Source organism: Hibiscus syriacus, unplaced genomic scaffold (assembly GCF_006381635.1).
Source record: "Hibiscus syriacus cultivar Baekdansim isolate YM2019G1 unplaced genomic scaffold, ASM638163v2 tig00117056_pilon, whole genome shotgun sequence".
Classification (NCBI taxonomy): domain Eukaryota; kingdom Viridiplantae; phylum Streptophyta; class Magnoliopsida; order Malvales; family Malvaceae; genus Hibiscus; species Hibiscus syriacus.
Genome location: NW_024063539.1, coordinates 3,596,752 through 3,617,289, shown reverse-complemented (window position 1 = coordinate 3,617,289; position 20,538 = coordinate 3,596,752). Strand labels below are relative to the sequence as shown.

The 20,538-nt window shown below is 30.4% G+C and overlaps 2 protein-coding genes across 2 annotated transcripts; both read left to right on the top strand.

The window, feature by feature from the left end:
- The first annotated feature begins 11,807 nt into the window (after nt 1–11,807).
- LOC120198275 lies at nt 11,808–12,578 on the top strand. The gene is made up of 2 exons (XM_039199622.1): nt 11,808–12,127; nt 12,200–12,578. The coding sequence occupies exons 1-2, from the start codon at nt 11,810–11,812 to the stop codon at nt 12,566–12,568; spliced, it is 687 nt and encodes a 228-aa protein (XP_039055553.1). The 5' UTR covers nt 11,808–11,809; the 3' UTR covers nt 12,569–12,578.
- Nucleotides 12,579–16,185: 3,607 nt separating this feature from the next.
- On the top strand, nt 16,186–17,989 carry LOC120198102 (ribosomal RNA processing protein 1 homolog). The gene has a single exon (XM_039199482.1). The coding sequence runs from the start codon at nt 16,301–16,303 to the stop codon at nt 17,948–17,950; it is 1,650 nt and encodes a 549-aa protein (XP_039055413.1). The 5' UTR covers nt 16,186–16,300; the 3' UTR covers nt 17,951–17,989.
- The last annotated feature ends 2,549 nt before the right edge of the window (nt 17,990–20,538 follow it).

Below are 20,538 nucleotides of genomic sequence, written 5' to 3'. Positions count from 1 at the left end.
TAGGCGCTGACTCGAAAATGCCACTGACGTTTCAATTTTGTCAATTTAAGCATTAACGTTTATATTTTACTCCAATTAAGTCACTCCGCCGTTAATCCGTTAACGGGACGATGACATGACATGGACGGGCCGTGACGGTGATGACATGGATGCCTTACCAAAACTATGTCGTTTCAACACAACTATTTTGATGCTCAATAAAGACAAAACGACGTCGTTTTGCTTGAAAAATTTATTAAAATAATATGCAACTCATGGGATTTGAACCCCAAACCCCTAAATATTAAACATGTTACTTAACCATCGAGCTACCTTATATTTCTTTGTTGGTTTTTCTATAAAAGTTTTAAAATTTTAAAACTCCAGTTAACAATGCTTGAACCCCAAATAAAATTAGTGCTTAACCCCTGGCATCGATATCTAGTACCCTTTATCTCCATCTTCATTCTCTTGTTTTCATCACCATATTCTCAAAGTTGTTGCTTTTAGTAAATTCAAGAACACGCCCAGCAGATGTACAAGTTCTCAAAGATCTAAAAAATGATGTGGACCCTCCTTCTATTGCTCCGGATCTTGATTGAGCTCCTGGGATTTCTCCATTGACCCATGCGACAACATCTTCACTGACCACTTCACTTGCGGCCTCAAGTGTGATACACTCGTCTCTGGTTTGCTTCGAGTTCCTGACTCGTTCTCCAATTTATAGGCTCCTGGTAAATGCACATCACAGGTGCATCCAAGCTCATTAAGAAACCAAAAATGTCAAGGTTAAACTAGCTCCATGCCCAATGAATATACGCAATGTTGAAGCTGAACATATGGCATTTCCAAATTACAAAGAACTTTCAATCTTGAATCCAAAATCAGATATCAGTGACTAATTGAAGATCATATGCTTACAAAGACCATTTGCCTTCAATAATAAGTCCAAAGAAACAACAAAATGTACATCAATGCAACACAGTTGTTAGTTTAAACTTTACAAATGTGCAACACCTCTTCAAGGCAGAAATTAATAAAGCCATAATGTTTTTCTAATTGCTTCAACTTGCAACAAAAACACCTTAAAATAGCACGAATGCATATTCAATGCTAATCAAAACAATAATATCCCCCACCCACCCACCCCCAAAATAAAAAGCTCCACAACCTTTGTAATGAATATTACCACCTGATTCATTAGCCATATCACCATAGGAAGCATCCATTGCACATTTGACCAAATGAGTTTTCTGCATCTTCCACCTTCTGATAGAAATTGTCCACCTGATCCTTCACATTTAACACGCTTGGGTCGACTAGGTCTCTCCGAAAACCCAATCACCGTTGAAATACCCGTCGTTCTTGGCTCACTCCCTCACCTTAAAGAACTCTACCTTGACAACAACCATCTCCATGGACCAATTCCTCCAAGATTTAACAACCTAACACGCTTGAAATGACTCGAAATCCAACGAAACTACATTTTCGGTGAGTTTCCTGATCTGGGTTCACTCAGAAATCTTTACTTTCTCGACGCTGGCAATAACAACGTATCCGGTCAAGTCCCATCAACGTTTCCAGTATCTCTCATCGAGCTCTCAATGAGGAACAATAACCTAGACAACATCGACAATATTAGGTTCTTACAAGTTCTAGATCTCAGTCACAACATCTTATACGGTGCAATATCATCCGTTCTTTTCAAGCATCGTTAAAAACTTTTATAGAAAAACCAACAGAGAAATATAAGGTAGCTTAGTGGTTAAATATTATGTTTAATATCCAGGGGTTTGGGGTTTGAATCCCATGAGTTGCATATTATTTTAATAATTTGTTCAAGCAAAACGACGTCGTTTTGTATTTATTGAGCATCAAAATAGTTGTGTTGAAACGACGTCGTTTTGGTAAGGCATCCACGTCATCACCGTCACGGCCCGTCCATGCCATGTCATCATCCCGTTAACGGATTAACGGCGGAGTGGTTTAATTGGAGTAAAACATAAACGTCAGTGCTTAAATTGGCAAAATTGAAACGTCAGTGACATTTTCGAGTCAATGCCTAAAGGTGAGTGGTATTTGACATAGATTACCCTTATTATTATTATTATTTATTAACAATAGTTGTTCTATTGTTTAATTCCTGCTGACAGTAGTAAAAATAGCCACCAGCAACCAACTTTGATTCAATTCATAAATTGAATTGATATTTTAATTTAATTTCAAGAGTTAAATTAATATTTATATAAATTTAAGGGTCAAACTAAAACTTAACTTCTTTTACCGATATATCACACCATTAAAGTAATGAATTTAATGTGCTAGTAATGAAAATATTATAGATTGATAATATAAGTAGCCAATATATTATTTTTTTAAATTTGGTGAACAAAAGTGTCCATTTCAATAGTTTAAGTATTTTTTATTAGGCATAATGTCAAAATTCACCCCTAATGTTAGATAAAATGATCACTTTGACCCCATTCTATTTTAAGAACTTTAGCTCCTAACATTTTATTTTGGGTTCAAATGTCTCTGATTGAATGAAAACTGACAGCCAATGTTTGTTAAGTCGTGTGTGTCTAAAGTGATGAGATGACATATTTTATATTATCACTTTAGACACATGATAATATCACATCTTCGTTTTGAATGTGGCATGCATTATGTAATCACTTTGGGCACATGACGTGTGCTACATCGTTACTTTGGGTACATGATGTATACCACACAACATGTGACATGTATTATATCATTACTTTATATGAGATAAATTTAATCTTTATATTTTCCACAAAACTAATTAAGTTAAAATATAAAAATACTTTATTGATTTCGGTTGAAGACAAAGGCTTAAGTGAATACAAATTTCAGGTTATTGACTTATTTAGTTATATATATAAGGCATATTGCATCTTCACCAAAGAATTTAGGATACTACATTTTTTTAATTAATCACTAGTATTCGATCTATTGACTGACTAATCCAAATCAGGTACTGTAGAGGCGATGGCGACCCTCCCAACCCAGTTTGCTTCATTCGCAAACACAGGAATTTGAACTCCTGACCTTGCTTAAGGGACCTAGTGCCTCGTCCCACTAAACCAACTAGTTGTTAGTTAGGATACTACATTTTAAAAGAGGGAATTCGGGTTTGAACTTTAGAGAATAATAATAAAATTTTAACATAAACCACCCATCATAGATAATAATAAGAAAACATAAATCATCCATCTTATATTTTAATTATATATTTATCTTATCGATATATTTAACAATCTAAGTAATAATTAATTCATCAAATTAAATAAGACTACAAGGACAATATTTTCCTAAAAATAATTAACCTTTTACATAATGGGATAAATGGGAAAAGCCAATAGTTAAAAGCTCATATTTGGACTCAAATCTTAATACCAGATAAGCTTATTCATAAATCGATTTTTGAACAAAATTATTTACACTCAAATCAGCTTAATTTGAATTACTATTTAATAATAAATTTATTTTGAATTAAATTAAAATATATATTTTTAAATGTAAAAGGGGCCACCAAATTAGCCTGTCCCCAAACAGCGGAATCATTCAGTATACTGTAATGCCGACCTTCTAAATTTAGCATAAATCTGAAACCAATAAATAAAAATTAAATGAATAAAATTCTTTTAGAACTTGTGAAGCGTGCGTGTAAAGGGGGCCTTGCCCTAAAGCAAAAGTCACCCCTAATAATTTTCAAAACAAATCATGTGCTATTTCTCATTAAAAACACAATAAAACTTTAAATATTAATTTGTTTATTTATAAAATTTCAAGGTTGTAATATTATTATTTTTTAAAAAATTGAAAGGTAAATTTAAAATTTTGATATATCTACTGAAACAAGTGAAAGAATGTCAGGTAATAACAAGTTAAATAATAAAATTTGATAGTGATTAAGAGAAAATATTTTCGTCAATCGATTAGTTATAATCATATTAGATTTTCGTAAAACCTAATAAAAAATACCGTAAACTGAACTCGATTTTGATCTACCAATGACACTATATCTACTCATGCTTTTAAAATCCAAATTTTGATGAGATTATCACACACTTTGCTTCTATGCTCATCAAATATGATTGTTATTCTGCGAATATTCCAGTTATTAAAAGTTTACACTCATCAAAGTTCACAGCCTAATACCCCACTTTATATATATATATATATTATAATTTTAATTATTTTTTATAAAGAAATCCAGAACTATCAAATTTCAAACTTTAATCCAACGAATCGAATGCAATCGAGTCAAAAAGGCAAAGAAAACCTACCATTTTCTTATCATCCTTTTTGTTAGCGAAATTTATGGATCATGATGTAAACACGACTAACCTTCATTTTTATAACTATTAATTACTTTACGTAACGAAAACATGCACGCCCCTACGCGTACACGGTTAGACCACGTAAAATAAATATTAGGGCTTACTTATTTTAAAAACATGTAATTATTTTTTTATATGACTCGTAAATTTATTTTGTCTATTCGTTTAATATTTTAAGTAGGTAGTAATTTTATTAAATTGAATACAATTATAAAAAACGATAAAACTTTACATCAAATGTTTAATCGAACTTTTAACAAAGTGCATGGATCAATTGAGTCCTCTGAATTTTCTCCAAGCTTTTATACATGTGCAGGTAAAGGGGATGTATTTGGATCAATGCAAAAAAATTATAATAAAGAAAAACAAACAAACAGATTTGATAATTCAACCACCAAAATAAAAAGAAAAATAGGAGCCAATATTATGTTGCCATTAAACCATAAAATTGGGCTAAATGTTTGCAATTGATAGGCTCGTTGGCTGATGCCTTTCTCTTTAGTTTAACCCGGGAGTTGATAGAGGAGAGTGAGTGAGGACGATAGTTAATTTTAAAATTTTAAAATTTTCATATATTTTAAATTTTTTTCTTTATACCCTTTATTTGTAATATATTTTAGTCTATCAAAATTTATAAATTTGCCTCTTTTAATATAAAATTATGCGTCTATTCTTAATTTAACCGATTATCATAAGACGACAATATCTAATATCATCGTACATGGGTGATTTGTGAATCTTGCTTTTTGGGGGGGGGGGGGGAAGGTTTGTATTGGTGAGAAATGCTTTATCTTTTTTTATTGTCCACTAAAAAAGCAGGCTATCGTCATAGTTTTTACACTTTTCCTCTTTATTTCCCGGGGATATTGAACTGATAAGGACCATGCATTTCAATTTCTAGCCTATGTGTGTTTGGTGTCAATTAAAAGATAATTACAATTAAGGAGTACTAAATATTGCTAAATTTGTTCATTTATAGAGTAGCGGTATGGAATTAAAAAGTTTTAATTTAAATTTGATTTGGCTCATTTTCAAATATTTTAAAAATAATGTTTATATTAATAATATTTTTATTTTTTATTTTTGATAAATATGGGATGAATACAATGTAGTAACCATTCAGACTCTCAATCCTCTGACAATGAACGTTCATAGTCGTATATACAAGGTATAGAAATCTGAAACCTTAAAGGATAATAATAAATCATTTAATTCCTAAGGTCGTTTAATTCGTACTTATAAAATTAATTTGAATGTAAGTTGTTTTCACCCGGGTCAAGTTAAAAAATTAACTTGCCCAACCCACCGAGTTAGACCCATCGAATTGAATTCACCACTCGGCCCATAGATATTACTGCTTCCACAATTGATCCAATTTTCAATTTGTATATATATTCAATGTGTACTATAAAATATTCTTTCTATTATGTCTCTTTTCTTTTAGTTTTTTTACTGTTGATAATAATATCGGGAAGTCTCACGCGCGGCAGCATTAATATACGGTTAAGAAAAGATGTTACTGGTTTTGTTATTATTATTTTAATATTTCCGATAAAAAATTACCTAAAACATTATTATTTCTACCGGTTTTGTTAACATATCCTTTAATATTAGTTATGGGTTTTTTTGTTCAATTAATCTTTTTATTTTCATATGAAAATGATCTTATAGCACATTTTTTTCCTTTTTTTTTAATTAGTTTTTTTCTTAAGTTTAGATTTTACGTCGCCTCTTTAGATTCATATGACATTTTTTTTTCTTTTTATTGATCAATGTTTTAGAATATCAGATTAGATATTAACAGACGCTCACATTCACTGAAGATAAATTATGATTGTTACCATTAATTTTATCTGGGCTCAACTACACCAGACCCGAAAATAAATTCTCGACCTAAATCTTGTCAACCCGATAACTTAATACTCAGTTCAAACTTGACCAAACTCTTTTACCCAAAACCAAAGTCCAATTGTTCATAAAATCCAACTCCTAATCAAATTCCAAATCAAATCTCAACTCCCAAGACTTTCTTTCAGTCAAACCATTCTTAAAATTACTCATCCTCAATTGTGGATTATAATAAATTAAACTATCTAAACTTGATTTTAAATCATGAAACTATTTTTAGTGAGAAAGTTGCAAATTAAGAAATCAAAAAGAAAATTATTTCAATTTTTATTATGCGTAATTGACTCTCAAACTCAATCTTTGATTTTAAATGAAAACCTCAAAAAAAAATATCTTTCATTTAGAATTTTATAAAGTCTTTTAAAAAATGTGATATTATGAGTATCCGGTCGTATCTAACCTAAACAATCAATAGCAACTCATTTTTGTCAATAACATACATGACTTTCAAGAACAACAAAAAAAATTGAACACAAAAACGATTTCGATAATAATTGAGTTTTGGTAATGTCAATTTGTCAACGAGCCATCATTGTCTTGTATTTTATGTTAGTGTTGTTTTTATCCTTCACGACAATAATGATGTTTGTTTGTATCTATCATTTATTCAAAAGTTCTAGTTGAATTTTTAACTGTTTTCTTGTATAATCATTTTTATTCTTAAGGGACTATAGTTTACGTACTTCCATGATTTTAGAGGAAAAAATATCTGACTTATATAAATATTTTACTCGGCTTTTGTATACTTATTTTTTTTGGAACTTTTGAAATATTTACACTCTATTCAATAAATTTAGTTACTAATATTAGTTTAAAATGAAATATGTACTACATAAATAAAACTACGTTAAATTTTTTATTTATTTTATATTACAATGTTTTTCATTTTCAGATTACTATCCATTTAGTTAAGAAATTGAAATTTTAGTGCGATAGATTAACCAAAACTGTTGAATTATTTGAATGAATTACAAAAGTACCATCACTATATCTTATTTTTGTGAAATATATATTAAATGAAAAAAATATATATGTTTATCTGAAATTTTGTATGGTACAAATCCTAGATAAAAACGCAGCAACAAATACGAAATACAATCATTGAATATATAAATAAAATTCTTGTAATCACACACATATACATATCCGAGTCATAATAATGCTGAAAACCGACATCAAAAACATGTTATCCTTGCCATGCCATCTTGAAACAACGAAACGAAGTTAGTCTTAAACGATAACAGACAAGAAGGGAAATCTTCCCATTCGGGACGATGAATATAAGCAAAAAGTAGAAGATGTTTAAGCCGAAAGATAAAAAGGTTGGGTGCTTCATTATTGTGATGGGAGGAGACAAAGGTACTTGTGAGAGTTGTAAATGAGATGAGATAAATTATGAACAATTTGAGGTTGTTTAGTTAAAGTTTGGTTAATTCTCAAATCAAACGACTCAATTCTAGTTTAGATTCAATTCAAATTTTTAACAAGCCGAAACGAACTACTTCATATTAAACTCGAAAAGCTTGCAAGTAATTCAAAAAATAATATATTAAATTTTTAACTTTTTTAAATTAAATTATTAATAATATTAACATTTATATATTTTTTAAAATATAATATAAGGACTTTATGTACTTAAGGTTCATGTTCAAACCCGAGTTTGAGCTTTAATTGAGCTAAACATGAGAATATTTCGAGTTCAAAAATTTTTAAGCTCGAATTGAACTTCAACTTTTGATTTCGAGTTGAGTTTAACAATTTTAAACTTGCAAGCTTTTAAGTGGATTCAAGTTTCAATTTTTTATTACAAATTTGAGGCAAATATGACAATTTTAAGTTCATAAATTTTTAAATCTAATTAAACTAAATTTTATATTTTTTTAACTAAATCAAATTTAACAATATTTAAACTCAACTTAACTCAACTCAATTACCGCCATAATACCCCCGTCCTATCCCTTCAATCATGGTTTTTCTCAACCGTAAGGGATACCCCACATATCACATTATATAAAAATATTAGCCGAAGTATAAAGGGTCATATTCACTATCTATTAGCCTAAGGATAAAGGGTCCCCTACAATATAATATATAATTTTTGAGAATTAAAGGAAGTGTAAAATTCCAGCGTTGGATAAGATGTCAGTCTAACTTTTTCACAAAGACAATAAAAATATCGAAAAAATACATTTAAATTCAGATTAGGTTTATAAATAAATAAATATGATCAGATATAACTAAAAATTTATGTCAGCCCCTAAATAAAATATTACCCAATTTTATTTTCAAAATTTAAGTTACATTGTGTTTGGGTATTTTTTTTAATAATTGTGGCTTAATATAAAAGAATATTTAAATTACACCATTTTTTCATTAAGGTGTTTATTTTTTTGGATAATTCAGATGTCTAATATTATAAATATTATCATTCTAAATGCATAAACTATAATAACTATTTAAAAATTCTGTTAATTAACATGTGTCACATTCAAATACTTTTAAAATTTTTATTTTAAAAAGAAACTTAAAAATATTCTTATATTTCAAAATATCCTAATTTCTCTAAAATTATTAAAAAAAATTAAATCCCTAAAATTTCTAATCCTAACCTTACAATCTCCCATGTCGGCCACAGCTGCCATCACTGTTGCTGCCCTCGTCATCTGTCTTGTTTGTTGCCGTCATTTTTATTGTCAATCGTGTCGTTAAGTCGCGAGGGTCATGATTTTTCAAGATTTTTTTTTAAACGTTGGGTCGCGTGGATGAAGTCGGTTTTTGGGTTCTGGGTTGTCAGGGTCTTATCTTCCGATGGATATTCGGTCGGATGGAAGTTCAGCCGACGGAAGCGACGGCAAATGACAACAGGCGACGTGAGTATAGGGATTAAAAATAGAATTTTCAAAGTTGTGAGTTTTTTTATGATTTGAGAAAGTTTTTGAGTTTTTTTAATATAATTTTAAGTTTTTTTAAAAAATAAAACTTTTAAAATTACTTGAATACGACATGTGTCCCTTAACATAATTTTTTAAAAACGAGTACGATTGAGTACTTAAAATAATAATATTTGTAACATTAGACACTTAGATTGATCGAAAAAAATTTAAGCACCTAAATGGACAAAATTAACATAATTTAGGCATTTTTATAGTGATAAATTATTTTTTATATTATATAAATATATATTTTTAATATAGTTATTAATATTTAGTTTATTAACAATTAATTTGTATATATAAATATATTTTGAAAGTTTGTATATATAAATATTATTTTAGTTGTTTCGGCGTACTTTCACATGTTAAACTTCAGTATTCAATTTGCCTTTGTTCCCATCACCTAAGTAGACTAGTTATGGACGCCATTCAGGAAAAAAAAACAACTGCTTTTGGGACCTAATAAGTAAAATAAATTCGAATAGATATAAAATTGGGTAATTTGTCAAAATAGTAACTTTTTGTTATTAAATTTTAAAAATAATATTTTGGTCATTTATATTATTTATTTTATTTATTAAGACGTTGAATGTCATGATGATGTTTTACGATAATAAAAGGATTTAATTTTTATGTTGACTTCTGAACTTTAGATAAAATAATAAATTTCTTTTTAACCTCTTGGACGTCAATCTAATGTGTGTGTCACCGAAAAAATCCCTCAAATAAATAAACCTAACCTATAATATTTTGATTTCCTTTGAAATTAAATTATAATAATAAATTCATCATTAATATTTCTTTAAATATAAAGCTACTAAAAATCAAAGTCTATATCATAATAAAATCTATCATTTCTTAATAACTTTATTATTTCATAATTTTTTTATGATTATAATATTAATTATAATTTTTAATCTGTGTTATAAATATTAGCAATTACACAGAGCTCCTCATTCAGTGCAACGTCAATCTCTGAAGTGACGATTCTCAAGACGTTTGCAAACACAATGGATTCCTTCATGTGCCTTAAAAAAAGAATAAAGAATAAAGGGATAAGGTTTATAAATATGGTGTGAGATTAGGTAAAATTCAAGTTTAAGAGATCAAAAAACGAATGAACTAAAATTTTAGAATTCAACCCTCGGTGATGACTAGCAGTGATTGATGATAGTGGTGAGTAACGGTCGAGAATAAGAAATTTCGATCAGATCAGAAGTTAAAATATATTTTATCTAAAGTTTAAAGATTAAATTACTATTTTATCTAAAGTTTAAAATTTAAATTAGTATTTTATATAAAGTTTAAAAGTTAAATTTAAAATTACTCTCTTTTACTAATAAGTCACGTCATCAAATTAATGGTATTTAACATCTCAATGACTAAAATATTATAAATTAATAATGTAAGTGGTCAAAATATTATATTTTCAATATTTGGTGACAAAAAATGAACACTTATAAAATAAAAGTGACTATTTAAATAATTTACCCTATAAAATAAGATATAGATCCCGACAAATCCTGGGAGAGATTGACTAACATGTCAAACACTGCAGGTAAAAAGATAGGATATTAGATACATAACTAGTTGAAGTCAAGGACCAAATTGTTTAACTAGTAAATATAGAATTAAAAAGTATTTGAATAAAAAATAAATATTAATCTATTTAATATTAAAATTGATATGATTTTAAAAATAACTAAATTGTTTTTATAATTAATTAATTATAAAATATTGAAACAGAGGATTATAATGAGAAGAAATCTTAATTGATTTATGTAGTTACTTTTATAATTAATTAATTAAATTTTTGAATAAAGATGAAAACATTGGATTATAATGGCAAAAAAATCTTTTAAACGGTGTGGGGGTGATACCTTATCTATGATTGTAAATGAGATAAATAGATTTTGAGTATTGTTGAACTCGATTCTACTCGAAAAGTATAAAATTGAACTCGACTCGACTAAAAAATTCTTGAGCTTAAAATTTTTACGTTCAACTCGAAATCAAATTTTGAAACTTGACTCGAGTTCGAAAAAAAATCGAACTCGATAGACTCTCAAACTTAGATCAATTGAAGCTCAAACTCGAACTCTAACATGAATTTTAAGTACATAAAACATTATATATATATATATATTAAAAGAATAGCATATAAATATTAATAATAATAATAATTTAATTTAAAATTTTAAAACTTAATATATTATTTTTTTCAAATTATTTGTGAACTTTTCGAGTCGAATATCAAATAATTCCTTTCAACTTTCAACTTGTTAAGAATTCGATTTGTGTTTAAACTTGAATTGAGAACTGATCAAACTTTAACTAAATCAATCTCAAATAACTTAATATTTATCCGATCTCATTTATAACCATAACTTAGACATTAAAGCAATATATCCTTGAGTTTTGTCTTATGACAATTGTCTTTCTCCCACATCTCCCTTTCATAGCTTTAAAAACCCAATCTTCCTTTGTGTTTCTGGTATTGTCCAGTCCCAAACTGACAGGTATGTCTTGTCTTCCCCCATTTAATAACCTACCTATCCCCGTTTCACATGCACTCTTTCAACTTTTAAAACCATTTTCATTTCTCAGCTCAACAACACTGTTCCAATGGCGACTACTGAGTCATCTAAGCCTGCAGCAAAGCAACTTGGTGAACTCCTCAAACAACAACAATATCCATTCGTCTTACAGATTTACCTTTCCGAAAGAGGGTGTTTCAGGAACAAGAAGAAGAAGGGTATTTCGAATTTCCCTAAACTACTTAAACTTGTGATATGTAACAAGTTATTTGCAATCAAAAGGTTGAAGACCAAGATTCCTGAGATGAAGAGAAATGAGCAAGAAACTGCAGAACCAGATAGATTTTCGACAGTGTATAATTCATGCACAGATAGTGACAGAGATGAACCATTGATGATAACGAAGGTAGAAAAACCTTTTATAGTTTTATCTTTCATGTTTTGCAAAATGACAAGAGCTTTGATATTTTTGCTACAGATTCCAAGTTCCAATGGAGTTCAATGGCAGAAAAGCTTGTTCTTGAGTAAGCTGATAATGGGGGACTCGATATTGTCAGCTTCTCTTTGGAATTTACTTGTTCAAACCACACCAGACAAACAAAGTTGTGTAAGAATATTACAGGAGGCCGATGAGTCTAATTCTTCACCATTAAGGGTTTTGCAGCAAGCAAAGAAACTCAATGAAGTGAAAATGGAATTGGTGGAATCAGATGTAATGGGTTCAACCCAGGATTGGAATGGTTATGAAGAGCAGAAGAAGAGTATAGGGCTAGTGATTGGAAACGCCATTGCAGAGGAGATTATAAATGAAGCTGTAAAGGAGATTATCTTCATGTTTCATAGCTAAGATGTAGTTTGCTTGTTTCAATCATACATGACGATTGTTCCTGTCTTAGTTCAGATTGATTTTCGTGATAGTTTTTGTCAAATGGAAGATGTGTTCTCTTTGGTTTTATCCGGTGTTCACATAAATTTGTCTAATTGATAATAACGAAACCATGTTGTGTACCCCTCCCCCAAAATTTCTATTTTCTCTTAGAATTTTAATGAAAAATTATAAAATTATAAATGCAATATGGGTTGGCTTAAATTGGACCACAAAACACTTGTTTTCAACTTAAGCCCACTTGTTTTTTTCTTTTTAATTAATCACCGATGTTTGATCTATTGACCGACTAATCCAGATCGGGTACTGCAAAGGCAAGAGCGATCCTCCCAACCCAGTTTGTTTCATTCACAAACGTCAGGATAAAAACCCATGACCTGATTTTGTTCTTTTAAACTCAATTTTATTATTTTTATAACTCAATTTAATATTATTTAAAAAATAAAATATAATTAAAAAATCATTAAAATTACATGCAAATATGGTGTCTTAAAAAGGTGAGTACATTACCAGTAGTGTTGGTTCAAGTGGTAAGCAACTTATTATTACTTAAGCAATATCTCGAGTTCGAGTTCTTTTGAATGCAAAAAATCTTTGTTTGGAGACTCACCTAACAAAACCAAGTGTACGATGCGAGTTAGTCTGGATTAGTCAAGGTTAAGCCTTAGAACCAGGAGGATAAAAAAATGAGGACAGTAATCCTACATCGAAAAAGAAAATAGAGGTTAAAGAGTTTAAAAACGGCGATGTTGCACATCCTATCACAAATTTCTTTTGGGAGTATGTAGGGATGGCAAAAAAACTCGAACCCGACGGGGAAAACCGAAAACCGAATTAAACGGGTCGGATTCGGGGATGATAAATAGGGACGGGGATGGGGAAAACCCATTTATTTTAAACGGGGACGGGGACGGGTTTGGTAATCCCCGCCCCGATTACCAGATTACCTGCCCCGATACCCGACCCAATAAATATTAAAATTAATTATTTATATATATATATATATAATATTAATAAATTTAATTTAAATAAAAAATATATATTTATATATTTAATTTATATATATATATATATATATATATATATATATATATATACCCGGCCCAATACCCGTTTATGCTAAACGGGGATACCCGTTTCCCCGCGATTTTTCCCGATTACCCGACGGGGATCCCCATTTAAATCCTCGCGGTTTTTTAAACAGGGACGGGTACCGATTTTTTAAACGGGGACGGAAACGGGGGGACCAATACCCGGCCCGAACCCGGCCCGTTGCCATCCCTAGGAGTATGGTAGTGGCTTCGTGAAAGGTGCTCTTGTAGTGACTTTTTAAATGTTTGATTTCATATAGATCATCTCAGTGGGTGGAGTAGGTAGGGTGGACAACAGTGACGATGACCCGTAACGAGGACGTTATGAGATTGAGCGAGGAAGAATATCACGCTTTGGAGTGGTGGGGATACTAATCCCATGTCGAAATGGAAAAGAGAGATCTCATAGTTTAAAAATAATGACGATGCAATATGTTGAACCATATTTTATAATATTTTAATATAACAAATTAAGGTAAAATATTTTTGGACTTTATTGAATTTGTTCAAAGTTTTCAAAAATAATTTAAGTCCATTAAACTCAGATTTGAACACAAAACAATTTTTTGAGTTAGTATCGATATTGTTCTTACAATATCGATACTACATGAATAATATCGATATTATTCATGTGGTACCGATATTAAAGATAAAAGAAGTATCGATACTCTCTTGGTAGTATCGATACTACTTGTTGTTTTCCAAAATGTTCAAATTTCAGAATTCAAAATTGGTATCGATACTACTTTACACAGTGTTATCGATACCATAAAACCCTAGTTTAACTACTAGTTTATTTAAATATTACAAAGGTAATACCGATACTCCTAGCACAAGATCGGTATTCCTTGTTTTGAGCATTTTTACTTTTGCATAAAATTAATTTCCAACGGCTAGAAACGACCACAAACTTATTCCAACATATAAAAACAAGTTGAGGACACTTGAAGAAAATTACAACATCTAAACAAGCAATAGAAGTCAAGAGAAAAGCTCTTTCAATCTTATTTTACCTCTTTCTCTTGTTCATAGTATTTTGAGCTTAATTGTAAATCTTTAAGAATTTTTCTTGTGAGCTAAAATCTTGTAAACATCTATCTTGTGAAGTTTATTTGTTTACTTCTTTTTTCCTTTTGTAAAAAAGGGAATGATACTATTTTAGCCTTTGAAAATATAGATATTTGTAAAGTTTACTCTTAAGCTTAGAAAAAAAAGAATAAATTAGTGAATTTGTTAGAAAATCCTTATTGTGGAGCTAAGGTAGTAGATGTATATTTGGTTTAGAAGTCGAACCACTATAAATTATTGTACAGATTTTTCTATCATTTCTCCTCCATATCCAAAATTTTCAAATGGCCAGTTCACTCTCTCTTGGCAACTTTTTCAGTTGAAATTTGAGCTTCAACAATCCTATTAGGTTGTCTTTTGGGAAGAGAATAATGACAACATAATAAGTGATTTTAGAGTGATCTTTAATTATTTGATTTTGTTGGTAAAATGTGTGAGTTGATTCTTTAAAATTCGAATATTAATAGGATAATATTCTATTATTTAAGATTTATATTCTATTAAAATTATGAATTTATATTCGATTGAAATATGAATATTTTATTCATAAATTTATATTTGATTAAGTACAACTATATTATTTATGAATTTATATTTAATTAAAATACAAATATCGTAGTTCCGGAAGGTTGTTTTTCCTTTGCGAATCCCTATAAATACTGTACTAACCTGCTATGCTAAACACAAGTTTTTAGATCTCAAAAATTCAAAAGTAGAAAAGTTTTTCTTCACTAGTTTTCCGATGATAGATGAAGGTAATCAATAGTTCGTGATCTCTACAATTGTGCTACTGTAGTTAATCATCTAGTTGTTGTATTCTGGGTGTAGCGACAGATTCAACTATTTCCGATCGATTGATATATCAGATAAAGTATTTTTCTTTCTATTTATTTTATTTTAATTTTTAAGAAGTTTAATATAGTTTGTTTTATTTTCTCATGTATGATTATGGTCTCGGATTGTTATATTCTAATAACTTTAAAAGAGATAATAAACTTGTTATTTATTATTAATATGTATAATGATATTTAAATATTATTATCATTATTTTTATTATATTATTTTCAGATTTAACGAATTTGTTTAATAAATTTCAATTTTAACGCTACATAGAGGAAATTGACAAAATAGACAATTGTTATAATAATTTTTGATCAACATAAAATTAAATGAGAAAAATATCCTACATTAATTCCATGTAGGTTGACACGAATTTTTTTAATCTTGTTAGAAACAAAAACCAAAATAGGTGACGGTATAAAACGTTGACGGTCGCTTTAAGAAAAAAAACATAAAGGGTCAAAATGAAATTTTGAGAATAATATAGGGGTCAAATTGCTGTTTAAGCCTTTCGAAAACTACTCCTCTTAGGGTTTATTTGATAGCTAACTCCTTTTTAGCTGCAAAGTAGAAATAAACTTCTGATTCCGACGATTTCTGTTTCTCTCCTGATGATTTCAAATCCATTTTCTTAATATCTAAATCCAATTGTTTGCTTTCAGTTTCTTCTACTCCCTTTTCAAACCGGCTCAACATGACAGGACCCGGAGAAAGCCGGAACATGATCAATCAACTAGCGTCTTGCGAAAACTCGACCCGAGACCGAGCCGTACGGTCACTCCTCAACTCTTGGCTTCCTTCGCGAGCCGAAGTCTCCGATGAAGAGATGAAGAGGATCTGGAAAGGTCTCTTTTTCTGCGTTTGGCACGCAGACAAGCTGCCAATTCAGTCCGACCTCATCGAAAAGCTTTCTTCGGTTCTCCCGAAGCTCGAACCGGGTTTATCTTTGCAATATTTCTCAGTTTTTCTTCTTACGATGCGTCGTGAGTGGACTGGAATTGATAAGCTAAGGTTAGATAAGTTTTACCTCTTAATTCGTAGGTTTTTTAATTCATTTTTTGCCACGTTGAAGAGATGGAAGTGGGATTTGGATTTTACGCGTCGTTGGATTAGGGTTTTAGTGGATGAAACATTTTTAGCTGATGACGAGTTTCAAGGGAATGGCGTTCATTATCACATCGCTTCGGTTTTTATTGAGGAACTGAGGCCCTTCCTTCCTGTTGAAAACGAGGTTCTTGAGATTTTGTTGGACCCATTTGTTGGAATCATGGGTAAAGTGAGTGATAAAGTTTTGGTTGGGAAGATTAAAAGCAACGTGTTTGACGTTTTTGTTAAAATGGGTAGGAGATTGTTGGAACTTAAGTGGCCTGTTGACGAGTTTGATGAAAGCGATGAAGTGGTTGTGTTGGGGATGATTAGTTCTGTGATGAGATTCTCTACAAAGTTTTATGAATTGAGTTCTTCAGGGGATTGCTGCCAGGGTAATAGAAAAGTTCTGTTAGGATTACATGAGGAATTTTCGAAGTTGGAGAATGATTTGGTGTCATCGGGTATTAATATTTCGATTCCTGAGTGTAAGGAAAGGGATGAAGAAGTTGGGTTGCCTGAATTGATACCTATTGCTAGTGAGATGGAAGTGGATAGCTCCAATGGTGCTTCGGAGCCTGTCAAATTTCATGTTAATGGTTCTGTCAAGAAAAGTTTAAAGAAGAGCAAGAAGGTGAAGACTAAGAAAAACAAGGATTTTGAATGTAGCTCCGGTGGTCAGGAGAATGATGTTATGATACCTGCAGAAAGTTCCGGTTCTAATAATGAGCAGAACGGTGATGGGGATTCAATAACATTTACTGAACCAGTGATTGCAAACCTTCAGCTCCAGTTTGAGAAGGTTGCTGCTGAAGTAGGCTTGGATGGTGATGTTGCAAGTGTCTCTGATTTGCCGAAAGTTAATGGTGGTGCCTTCTCCAAGAAGAGAAAGAGAGAAAGAAATATGGATGGCGAAAAATCTCAGAATGGGGAGCAAACCAATCAAGATGATGGTGAAGTTGATGAAACTGCAAGATCTTGTGAGAATAGTTCGAAGAGGGTAAGATTTTCAATGAACAACAACTTGGTTTGGAAGCCACACAGCCCTTTACCGCCATTAAGCTTGAGAATACCACCTTCTGTTACTCCGAGAGGAAGTGCGCTTAAGAAAGGAATACCTCCAGGTCCTATAAGGGAAATGCCTCTTATGACAAAGAAGGTAAAGAAAGCTAAATCTGTGAAGAAGGTCCGGAAAGTAAAAAAGAACATGCACCCTATAGTCAAACGCACGAAGAAGTTGAAATCTAAGTCCTCCTAGTGAAGTCTGCTTTATCATTTTGTTCTTTCAGGGAAAAAATATTACATGCTCGGTCATGAAGAACGTAATTGTCGTCTAGTTTGTTTTTGCAGTTTACACTTTTCAACACATATATAGTTTTTTTGGCTTTGAACACCGAAGTAGATTGTGATAAGAAGCTAACTTTTCATCACATAGGGCGTATGCATTCTCACTGATACAGATGTGGTGGCAATTGTTGGGAATTTATGATTTGTTCACCATTTGGTCCTTTTCTATATATTTGTAATATTTCCTTTATTTCCGAGTCATCATATTCACACTGTTTTCCCTATTGGCTTTCCACTGCTGCATCTTTGGGGTTATTTCCCTGGTGTGACTCATCATCTCTCTCACGAGATTAAATGTCCTTCCGACACTAGGATTCAGTTAGGAAATGAATGTAGCATCTGCTCTTCTGAACAGTAGTTCCTTTAAGGGTAAACTACACATTTAGATCCTGAACTAAATTTTAGATATGATTTTGGAAAAAAATAAAGTTTAGTTAAAAGATGGAATAAAAGTAATAGTTTAGGTACTAAACGTGTAGTTTACCCTTTCTTTGAAGTTGTGATTTTGTTTTTCACTATAAGTTGTCATTATGTGTGATTAAAAGCTTTCATAAGTTGAATGATTTAAACATCTTGGTATTGTGGTTGAACCTGTCTGTATTCCTCTTAATACGAAAGTGAAACTAAATATGATATGGAGCGCTAAAATATAAAATTATCGTTTTCAAATAAAATTTAAAATGGAAGACTAAAAAAATATTATTTTTATTTCGACTTTTAATTGTTGTTCAAAGTTGTATAATCCACATTATCTCACTGGTTAAAGTGATATACTATAAGAGTGAACTTTTATTATCAAATGTGAATCTTTAGAATAAATATTTTATTATAATTACCTTTGATTAATAAAAAGAATCAATTTGAAGTTTATTAATACATTATTTAGAATACTAAAATCACGTGTACCGCATTTGGTTTAAAACCTTGAACAAATAACAATTTTATAAGAAAATATAACCATAGCATTATCTCTGCTAAAAGGTATTGTCTCAGGAAAGGCGGGCTAATATACGGCGTTACCGGATACATTATAATATATTTAACAAATTCGGTTTAGCGTTACCGGAAATATCGAGTAATAACAATGTTGTAGGTGGAAATCATGAAGAAAATATTAAAAAATTTGGCAACCGGTAAACTTAGTTTGTTGGTTTGTGTCGATACAAATGAAAAATATATCGCTCCATAACAATATAACATGTAAAAATATGATAAAACCGGTAAATCACTACTGGATATATCGAAAGTATTGATTAGATTTAAATAAGTATCGACACTTTTGGAATTTAAAAGAGAAGAAGTAATAGCGCCTATACAGTGTCGATACTTTATAAAAATGTATCGATCCATAACAATATAACAGGTATAAGTATGACAAAACCGGTCACGAAATGATAAAACCGGTAAAGAGCTACCGGATATATTGAAAGTGTCGATACGTTAATATAAGTATCGACACTTTTTGAATTTAAAAGAGAAGAAGTTATAGCGCGTATAAAGTGTAGATACTTTATACAAATGTATCGATCCATAGCAATATAACAAGTAAGAATATGACAAAACCGGTATCGAAATAACAAAACCGGTAAAACGCTACCGGTTATGTTGAAAGTGTCGGTACTTTAATAAGTACGCGTAAAAAAGTATCGACAATTTCAAAGAAATAGGTAAATATCCTATCGAAAGTATTGACACTTCACATAAAAGTATCGACACTTATATAATTGTATCGATTAAATATAAATAACATATCTGGTGTAAATATAAAGGCATAGCTAAATTTCCTCTGAAAATAGATAGAGTTTTTGAAATCGATAATTATTATGTAACAAGTAAATTTACAATGTAACCGGTTAAAATATACCGATTAATTAGTAAATAGGTTTACATTATGCATCGACACTCTTTAAATATGTGTCGATATTTTTTTCGAAAATAAAGCACAAACTAGTTGCACGCATAAAGTGTCGATACATTTAAAATTGTATCGATCCAGAAAACATCGAAACTAATATTTATAATGTAATAGGTCAATTTATAATGTAATCGGTTTAAATTTACCGGTTTTATGAGAAAATAGGTCAATATAAGCGCTACCTATTACATTATATAAGCGCTACCTAATTTGTTATTGTACTTGATAATATTTCCGGTTAAATGCCTATTTTATTATATAAGCGCTACCTATTACATTATATAAGCGCTACCTAATATGTTATTGTGCTTGATAATATTTCCGGTTAAATAATATAACATAACCGGTCTAAATTTTAACCGATCATTTGTTTAAACGGTCACACCATTTTTTAGCCAATTTTTAGACGCCGCACAGCAGAACTTCCCTGCTAAAGATAACTTTGCGGATCAGAGAGTTTCAAAAATGTTTTGTAAAAAATTTAAATTGACACATTGATGAGATAAATTTATCATTATTTTATATAGTTAAAAAATATTGAAAAATAATTATTCAGACATCAACGTAATTAAAGATGAAACTTT

What these genes read in the sequence shown, in the direction of transcription:
- LOC120198275 (XM_039199622.1), top strand. Translation starts at nt 11,810, where the DNA reads ATGGCGACTACTGAGTCATCTAAGCCTGCAGCAAAGCAACTTGGTGAA. An exon ending in AACCATTGATGATAACGAAG is followed by an intron (nt 12,128 to 12,199) that starts GTAGAAAAACCT and finishes TTTTTGCTACAG; the next exon opens with ATTCCAAGTTCCAATGGAGT.
- LOC120198102 (XM_039199482.1), top strand. Translation starts at nt 16,301, where the DNA reads ATGACAGGACCCGGAGAAAGCCGGAACATGATCAATCAACTAGCGTCT.